The sequence below is a fragment of the Mus caroli genome, chromosome 11 (assembly GCF_900094665.2).
Source record: "Mus caroli chromosome 11, CAROLI_EIJ_v1.1, whole genome shotgun sequence".
NCBI lineage: Eukaryota > Metazoa > Chordata > Mammalia > Rodentia > Muridae > Mus > Mus caroli.
Genome location: NC_034580.1, coordinates 29,578,748 through 29,588,858, shown reverse-complemented (window position 1 = coordinate 29,588,858; position 10,111 = coordinate 29,578,748). Strand labels below are relative to the sequence as shown.

The 10,111-nt window shown below is 49.4% G+C and overlaps 1 protein-coding gene across 1 annotated transcript in view; it reads left to right on the top strand.

Moving 5' to 3' along the window:
- The first annotated feature begins 6,834 nt into the window (after positions 1-6,834).
- Kcnip1 (potassium voltage-gated channel interacting protein 1) overlaps positions 6,835-10,111 on the top strand; it is a 358,975-nt gene continuing 355,698 nt past the window's right edge. Inside the window, exon 1 of the mRNA XM_021175757.1 lies at positions 6,835-7,282. Coding sequence (XP_021031416.1) covers positions 7,195-7,282 — 88 coding nt within the window. The 5' untranslated portion in view covers positions 6,835-7,194. The remainder of the gene's footprint in view (positions 7,283-10,111) is intronic.

Genomic DNA, 10,111 nt, shown 5'->3' with positions numbered 1-10,111 from the left:
CTAGGAGCTGGAAGCTGTGGGAACGGGGATCAGGCACCCTCTGGCTGCTAAATGAGTTGTGTGGTTGCAAATGCCATTCATCCATCCACTTAAACCTGCCATCTCTTCTGCCCTCAGCCTGAGCCAGGTACAGGGGATTTGACCCACAGAGACTAGAACTCCCCAGCTTAGAATTGGCTGAAGGAGTTATTAACATTCAGGTTTCAGAGCCAATGCTAGACACTCAGAGCAGGCCCAGGAGACAGAGTCTCACATAGTCTCCAGGTGACTGGGATGCCAGATGGAGCAGGTCACCACTCCTGTGACTCCCAGAATTCACTTTTTTCTGAATTCCTGCCACGATTTGGCTTTAGATGGGCTGCATTAGTTTCTCGTGGCTGCTGTAATGAATCATTCCAAACGAAAATCTCTCTCTCTCTCTCTCTCTCTCTCTCTCTCTCTCTCTCTCTCTCTCGCACACACACACACACACACACACACACACACACACAATCCTGAAGGATAGATGTTCAAAATCTTCAGAAAATACAGGAAAATCGTTCCTGCTGGTGGACCTGATATCTCTGGATCCTGGCCGCATCATTTCCATCTCTGCCTGAGGAAGGAGGAAGGTGGTCCATACCTTCCTCCTTTCCTGTCAATCATTAGAACCCTTAGCACTGGATTTAGGAACTACTTGGCTACTCAAAGATGGTCTCTTTCCAAACCGCTTCATTTGGGTTTACTTGCAAACACCCTCTTCCCAGTAAGCCTCCACTTGCCCAGGTTCCTGGACACACATGCACACCATCTTTTGGAGGCCACTGTTCAATCCACTGAGCAGAATGTGGGCTGTCTTTTGAGATGGTTGTTCAATGCACATGAAGCTATGGAGAAATAGATGTGTCAGAGGAATTCTGAGGAAGTGGGTGTATCAGGAGCTGGTGTGGGCTAGCTGAGTTAGAAAGAAAAATGAAGAGGGGACAGACTACTGGTGTTGTGTCCTCGAAGCAGTGGCAGGCTGCTGTGGGTGCTAAGATATAGAACAGGTGGGAAAACAGCTGGGCCATTGAAAAAGAGCAAGTTCCTAAGTGCCCGGGGCACTGGATGCATTGATATCTGGGAAAGAGTGAAGAAGCATCCAGAATCAAACTCTATCCAGGAATTTGGAGCCTGTGTTTGTGTGGCTTACTATACATCCAGTGGCTACAGAGAGCAGATGGGAAATTAGCCTACCCCATCGTGCTGGGTGTAGGTTACAGCCAGGACCAGCCAGCACCCAAGTTGTTAGCCTTTGGCATTCCAGTTTATACTTTATACCAGCGCTTCCTTTTCCACTGCACAGTGAACACCCACTGACACTCTATTCCTAGAATAGGATGCAAATGTGGATGGGAAGGAGGAGGTTGCATATACCATGCCATTCAGAGCAGTGTGGGGCATCTAGGGGCCAGCAGGAAGAAAAAAAGAGAGCTTCGGGGATCACTCTTCCCATCTCTGCCTGACAGCTCCTGCAGCTGCCTCCATCATTCTGTGGGCCTTGCAGGGCACAGGCTTGCTGACAGCCGAGATCAGAGTGCACGTAGTCCCTGCTCTCAATGCAATGAGCCCTACAAACAGTGCTGATGAATTGCCCGTGGCTTCTCAGGCATCATTTGTTCACAATTATAACACAGAGAAGCTGCGAACTCCCATAGAGAACGTGGAGCTGCTCTACCCTAGAGCGAACAGAATCCTCTCACAGGCCCACACTCAAGCAGAACTGATTTTTCTTAGGCTTAGAGGAAAAATAAAATCGGATTTAAATCTCAGGAAATTGTTTTTTTTTTAAACCCACCTATGTAAGCCTGCATTTAAATGCTAATATTTGGAGTCTACTGAGATGCTAGGCTTATTTTCTTCCTTAGCAGCAATGAGAATAAATTATTTATGAAAATCCCAGTTCTACCCTTTTCTCCCGGGGTTCCCATCCCCATCCCCACTCACCAGGGATAGTGCCCTCCCCTAAGATACCTAAAATCTACAACTTGCTCTCTCCCCTCCCCTCATCCTCCCAAGACTTGTACCAGTTTTTGTTTCCATGATTTCTAGGGGCTTCTCCTCTGGCGGCCACCCGATCAGTCACTGGCCCACTGATTTCATCTGTGGCCCTCCATGAGATTACACTGAGCCTCACCTGGGCCTCTAAGTTCTTATCTATCTATAAACAGGTAAAATAACTAATGGCATCCAAATGCTTCATGACTTTATCACTGAGGTGAGAGCCCCCAAATCTAACACCCAGACCACACTGGGCCCGAGAAACAAATCCTGACTGTATTTGTGTGATGTTCGTGACTGCCCCTGAGTCTACCCTGCACAGTTGCTCCCTTAGGAGCTGACCAGCAAGTTCTAGGAAGTTCCTGTCCTGCTGATTTTAAGGCACAGACTGAGTGTTTTCATTTCAGAATTCCCTGCTTCCTCATTTGTTTGTGACCCTAGCAGCCCCTGCCCTTCAAGCTCTATAGTGCAAGTTCCATATAGGAAGGGGCTTTATATTTATCAGTTGATGATTCTTACTGACTGGCTCATAGTAGGTAGCTATATACATACATATATGATAATAAGATATAATAAGATAAATATTTGTTGAGTGAATAAGTGAGGGCAAAGGGATTGTGGGATATTAGAAAAGAAGATATATAGACCACGCTGGTTATTAAGGGTTTGACCAAGCCAGAGGTTCCTCCTTCCTTGATGTACTTGGGATGTTCAGGTTACAGCTGGGAACCATATATCTGCTTTGCTGGCAGTCCCATGCCAGCCTGGAGCACAGTATGTGAAGCTCTGGTTGGAGGGAGGAACCTGTTTCTGGAAGAATGTCCTCTCCTGCCAGCATGCATCACCATCATTGTGATTTTTAACTACCCCAAAAAGTATCATTCTCATCATTCTTGCCAGAGACCCCCTGAGCCGTCCAGCAACACCCCCTTCCCCCTCCTGGGAGGACTGCCTCTGCCTTCCCAGGTCCTGCTGTCAAGTTGCTACAACCAGGGGATGTCATCCTCTTTCTTTGTGTCTTGTCTTCCTGGTCCATCTCTAGAGGTAGAATCTGGTTCCTCCGTTGTCACTCTGTGAGTCCTCCAGGTCTCTGTCAGTTTCCTGAGTCTCACAGCACCAGCTTCCTAAGTCCCTCCATAAAATGCTCTACCAAGGAGCTCTTGTGTTTTGCTTCCTGGCTGGACAGCAGCTGCCTCTATTCCGGCTGCCTCCCTCGATGACTCCTCTCCCCACCCTACAACCATGACCATGCAAAGATTTTCTCTTCGGTCAGGGAATATGTTTTCTCCATAAGTTTACAGCTATGATGGGCACTGCTTGTTTCTTCTGGTAGCAAGGCAAACACGGCTCTCTAAAGATGCTATTCACTTTCATTTGGAACCCTGGTATTCACTTGGGAGGCTGAGAGACAAAGGCAAGCAGATGTCTGTGAGTTCAAGGCCAGCCTGGTCTACACAAGAATTCTAGGTCAGCCTGGAATACCCAGTAAGGCCTTCCCTCTCCTTCACCTCTTCCTCTCCCCTCTGCCCTCTCTCCATCTCTCTCTCTCTCTCTCTCTCTCTCTCTCTCTCTCTCTCATTACTTTTCTCTCTAGGTTGTAGAACGAGTGAGAAGATGATCGGTGCCTCACATAGTTCTAATACGGGTTTGTGTTATGAAGAATGAATACCCAGGGCATTTGCTCAGAGAAGGCTCTCAGTGGATGGTGGTGCCACTCCTGTCCCCTGGAGGACAGCCTTCCTGCTCTCTTAACTATTGGAAGAAAGGCATGCCTGCCTCTTTTGCACTCAGGTAAGTCAGTGTACTCTCGGGGACCAGAGACTACCTAGAGTCCCCATCTGCCTGTCCCACTTCCTCCTGGAACCGGTGTGGGTGTGTGAAGATTCCTGTGAGTGGAGTCAGGTGGAGAGCAAGTCTGGCTTCCTGTGTCCCCAGGTAATGCACATCTGCAGCACAGAGGCTAATTACAAAGCCTGCTAGTGAGCTAATTTCCCTCATGCTACCTGAATCCTCAGCTACTTTCTCCTCTCTCTCTCTCTCTCTCTCTCTCTCTCTCTCTCTCTCTCTCTCTCTCTCATTCTTTCTCTTTGTGGTGTGTGCGCGTGTGTGTGTGTGTGTGTGTGTGTGTGTGTATGCATGTGTGCCTTATATATCATTGCTGCCACATGTAGAGGACATCGGGTGGGGGAGATTAAGTATCCTATTTTATTACATTTTATTACATTACTTGCCTGAGACAGGACGTCTCACTGGACCTGGAGAGGGGTGGTAGCCAGCAAGCCCAGCAGTCATCCTGACCCTGCTCTCCAGTGTTAGGGGTCACAGGCACCCATGTGTCCATGCCCAGCATTTACTTGGATGCTGGAATCCAATCTCAGATCCTCCCATTTGCCCAGTGAGTGTTCTTACCCTCTTTGTCTCCAGTTTCCTGCAGAGTAGCATACTCCTCAAGCATGAGTTTTGTCCTGTATTCTCCTACTGTGGGCCCAATGCTTCCTTCTCTACTAATGTTCTTGGCACAGTGAACTCCTGGCTTACATTTTGGGGATAGCAATGTGTGGGATTTTGGGTGCTGCTGCCCTTTTCTGGGCCTGACTCATTCATCTAAGACTGAGGGTTCAAATGCTTAGTGCTTGTAGAGAGCAGAGAAGAATCCAAACGCTGGAGTGTGAACTGCTGCTGGAGAAGAGAAAGGGCCGAGCCTGGTGATGCCCAGAGACCATGAGGCTCTGCCTTTGTGCCCTCTGTCCATTTCCCCATGATATGGCTTTGCCTCTCCATCTACCACCCTGTGCAGTTCACCACGCCCTATGGTCTTCAGGTTGCTTTCCCTCACACCCTTACTTGGTATGAACAGCAACTCCTGTACCGGGTTTATATTCAGGCAGAGTCCATCTTACTCTTGCTCTGTAGCTTCGCACACATCCCACAGGTCAGGGCAAGCAGTATATGTTTAAGAATACTGACTGTGAATGGCATCCCTGTCCAGTGGTGTAGTGTCCTAAGGACAGGGGTAGTAACAGTAGCAGCCCAGAAGCAGGCCAATCAATGGAAGCAGCTGTAAAAGCCCTGCAATTAGCAAAATAAACTTTAGTGCGTACCATACCAGACACTCCGATGAGCGTGTTCTTTTTTATTTAAACCTTGGAGGCCAAGCAGTAAGGACCAAGAGTAGTGGTGAATCTCAGTGGTTGGCCTGTCTGTATTGAGAGACGCATAGAGAATTGGCAAAGCATACCTCAGCGTATGTGTGTAGAGTGCTTCCAGGAAACATTGGAATGTAGACAGGCCAACGGAGGAGAAAGACTCACAGTGCATATGGCTGACACTGTCCAATAGACAAGGTGCCCCAGATAGAGTGGAAGGTGAAAGACAAAGGATGCTTAATGACACACACCAGCTTCTTTAGCAGGGGATGTGTGTGTGCTGCTGACATCAGATACTGGCTTCAGCTTCTGAAAGCAGGCTCCCACCAGCTCTTTCCTGCATTCGGGAGCTCAGTAAATATTGAACAAGTAAACAAGTAAATAAAAGATTAACCATTTACATCCCCAGATTCTCTGTGTGTCATAACAGGGGTTTTTAATGCCTCAAGGTAAAGGGTTGATTACATAGCAGTCTCGGAAGCTAAGGCATCAAGCACAGTGAAATATTCTCTGTCAGCATCGCTGTATAAATGGTACCATAGCACACTGGCAAAGCTGGAGAGATTGGGGACCTAGAGAAAAGCTTGTAGACTATCTCCTGGGACTCTCCTTGGGTTGAGCTCAGTTGGTGGCCCAGAGGTCTGTTTCTTTAAGATTTACTTCCCTGTTGCTACCAGGAGAGACAAGACCAGATGGCACAAAGCATGAGTTCTGGGAATGATTTGTCTAACATTCTGTCCATTCATGAGCTCTGAGCCAACATATTGCTCTACTTCACGCTACAGGGGAAGGAGCTGGGGCAGAAGAAGAGACCAGGTTCAAAGGAGGTGTGCTTTATAACTGCTGCCCACATGTAGACACAGAGCATCCAGAGATGATGCTGATGGTTCAGGTCCCCACGGTGACCTTCTGAGTCACCAAGAAAGTGAAGGAGAGCCACTGTGGAGCATTGATGTGTCCCGTGAGGTCCCTTCTGTCCCACGCAGTCTTTCTTACACAAAATACAAGGCAAGTAAGTGTTTATTACACAATGGTTGAACTTTACAAAAGGCTTACAGTTTCTGTTGATGGTATTTCACTGTGGTCAACTTACTTAAAGCTCTGTCACCCCTCTACATCTTTCTGAGGCTAGCTGTGCTGCTTTCCCATCCCTGTGAGGCAGTGTGGACTCATGCACGCTTTGCAGAGACAGAGACTGGGATTCAGCAGTTCCTTTGAGATGGGGGTCCCTGAAGCCAGGAGATAGCACCACTGGCCGTTCTGAGTCAGGGAAGCAGATAGCACCTGCCCTGCGTGGATGCTAGGTTGTTAAACGTGGAGACAACCTTCTCTCCATCCAAGATATACGGATCAGCTTCCCCAGGGCAGCTCTCCGCTCTGCCTGGCCTCTCTGGTCCCAGGTTGCCTGCAAACTTTCCAGTGAGTACCCGGGGCAGCTGCGGCTTCCTGCTCTGTGGGGCTTTCTCCTAGATCCAGATCAAGGCTCCAAGAATTGATCTGTTAGATTAAAGGGGAAAGACAGAGTGGAAGAGAGCGTGAGCTGGCAAGTGAGCCTGCGGAGCGCTGGAGCTGTGGGGCCGTGTTTTCTGTGTAGTAGTCCCTCCCTTCTGACTAGAGTATTAATTGCTACATTACCGCTGCCATGTAGGCAAGACTGTCAGCAAAGCCTGGGAGGGCTCCAGCTCCTCCCTCCCTGCTCTGCTCAATTTCACTCGCATGTGGAGTCTTCTCTGAGCCGGAGATACCCTGGCAGTGCTGGCCCAGTCCTGGCAGGTCCCGAGGTGATCCTGTGGCGAGGACTTGAGTGGCCAAGAGAAGGAGGGGGTGGAGAAGGAGGGAGGGCTTGCCCTGCAGGCTCTGGATGCAGCGCTGGACTCACTGCGGAGGCAGCTGTGCCGGAGGAGACTGGTTTCTGGGGTGCATCCATCTCTCAGGGTTCACCTAGGCGGGCTCCAAGGTCCAGAAGCACACGAGGTGTCTACCATCCCTTCTGGGTGCTGACTGCAGAACCTGCCTCCCCTCTGCCGCTATGAGCAGCTGCTCCAAAAGATGCAGACTCGGGTTCGTGAAATTTGCCCAGACCATCTTTAAACTCATCACCGGGACCCTCAGCAAAGGTAGGGAGACTGGCTTCCACTACTGCGCCCTGCTTTGATGTGACCTGACTGGTCACTTTGCCTCAGTGTGCTGAGTGTATCATTCCTGGTGCGCAGGAGTCTTGACTCTAAGAAGGATGAGAAATAAGCGCCTGAGACTAGAGTCCATTGACTACCTGGGCCCTGGCTCTGGGCGGGTGGGCGCCCAGCCAGGGAGCTCAGAAGGCTGTAATTGCCCGGAACTTTAGAAATGGAGTTGGTGATGTGTAGCTGATTGGTTATAGATGGACAGAGGAAAGGAACCCTCCCGGAGTCTCGGAAGCAGCTTGGCGTGACTGGAGTTTTAAAAACTTATCCTGGGAGTATGGTGTCTTGTTGATAAGAGAGATTTGATGCAGTGGGCTGAGAGGAATTCTGCCCAGCGGAGATGCTGAAGGGGGCCATCAGGAGGTGGCCCTGGGGCTGGAGTAGTCATTATGCAGTAACAAACTCTGAATCCTGATCAGCTCAGCAGTCACTGCTGAGGCTGCCCCCCTGGGACCCGGGGGGTCCTGTGCGCCTGGACTCTGTCCACTGATCTGCTGTCTCACACGACTGTTCCGCCCCGTGCCTGATTATCTTGCTTCTCCAAGTACTGAAGTGTCAGGAGGTTTTCAGATTTAACTCTCTGTGTGGCCATGGAGGAGAATCAGGAGGACTACACACACATCCTCAGCCCCTAAACACAGCCAACAGCCCTGATAACTCTCCTAGCAAAAAGGAGGCAAACTTCTCAGGGACTCCATTTGATATTCCATGCTATGGAGGGTGGGACATGGAGAGGAACTCGGGCAAACTTTCTGGACATAAATTTAAAGGAAGAGCAGCAATGTGTTGCGGTTCTGGTGGCTGGAAAAAAAATCTCTTTAAATATTCATGCCCTCTCGAAGGGAGAATGAGGGTTTTTTTTTTGGGGGGGGGGTAGGGGGAAGAGACACTGGAGTTTGCAGACTCAATATTCAGGGACTGAAGCCCACAGACCCAGGCAACTCGAGGAGGCAAAAGCTCTGGGTGGCCATCTCTCATGACATCGTCCAGATACCCAGCTGCATAGGGTTGGCCGGTGTCCATTGTGTGGCTGGTGTGGGGAGAATCATGAGAGCCTCTTCCCATTTCTCCCTAATCTTACCTTTCAGAACTAGGACATTGTCCTTCCAGGATCCCCTGGGGGACTGAGCATCTAGTGTTGGGGAGACCTGGAGCTGGGAACAGAACTTGCACAGGGCACAGCTGCAGCAATGTTCAGTGGCTTCAAATACAGGAGGAAAAGGCAGGGAGCTGTGACTTAGAGAAGTTCCCTATTTGTCCTCATACATGTGAGGGTGTTCTAGAGCCTCTGGGACTGAGGGACTGACAGGTAAAGTAACATCCTACGCCACCTCCACTCCCCAACGTGTCCCAGAAAGAACTCCAGCCCGGATAGAGGAACGGTTCCACTCTGTTGTTGTCACCTGGCAATGGCCTCTCTGTGGCTCGGTTGTTTGTTTGTTTGTTTGGCTGGTTGGTTTGTTGGTTAAATCTGTAAAATGAATTCATTACCTCCTTCCGACTATCTCCGGGTACTGTTGCAAGGGTCCAGGAAATCCACATGTGGACTCCCTTCATGGAATGCATGGCTGTATCGGGATATCAAGAAGGGGTTCAGGGGCTGAGATGGGTGTGCATGTATGGTAGAGGTCTCAGACCCACCCCTCTCTAGTACCAAGGTCAAAAGCTCTTTAGATAACTGTAAGTGGGTCTATACCCCAGAGAGCGACGCTGTGCAACCGAGAGGTGAACACGAGAAAGTGAGTCAGCAAAGGGAAGATTGGCAGTGTGTGTGTGTGTGTGTGTGGTGTAAGAGATACACAGATTTTGCTAGAGAAGAAAGGTTATTATTTAAGTACGTGAGGATGGAGATATTTTATCAACATTTATGAACTGAGCACCTACCTCCTATGGGCCACACTCAAATAATACACATATTATTTTACAGATGTGAATTTCCCTGAAGAAAAACAGAGTCTGGTGGGACAAAGATCCCACATGGACCTCACCTAGCTGTCACACTGCGTGCTGATATGTCCACAAACAGGGGTAGGGGTAATTAGCGCAGAAGACAGATGCCCAGGCTGACTGAGGGGCTTCTCTAAACAGTAGCTTCTAAGCTGAGGTGGAAAGGCAGGGCTAGGCAGGAGAGGGAGGCTGATGTTGCCAGAGATGTGATCTCTCTAGGTGAAATGGTGATCTCTAAGAAAGCCAGCTGTGGAGAGGGAGGGCACACACATGCACACATGCACACATGCACACACACCTGGTTACAATCCCAGAAACTAAGATCCACCTGACGTAGAAGAGACTTGGTGGGGACTTACATGGGGCACAGGGAGGTAGCACAGAACAGGCGGGGAAAGTTGGGGTTGTGTTGGAACTTTACCTATACCCATGGCCTCAGCTCTGCAGAAAGGACTAAGTGTTTACACAGGCCGGGCTCTGATCCAGATACGTGCAGCGAGAGCTGTACTGACGACCCCAGGTGTTGTTTTTTGTTAAATCAGGGATGACAAGAGGAGCTGGAGTTGAATCTGGACAGCTGAGAAAGACCTTCCTGGATAACAGCTTTCCAATGTGCGGCACCTCGCTGTGTGGACACATTATGTTTGCATAACTGTTCTTATTCTGGTTTCTGCTCTCTGCTACTCACTGCACTGAGTTTTAGATTTGCAACAATCCAACCCTCCACAGAAGAATACATCTCTGTCCTTTCCTGAATTAGGTAATGAAAACATCTCTCATGCTTCTCTTTCTGGTCTAGGGACGTCTCCCTTCTCA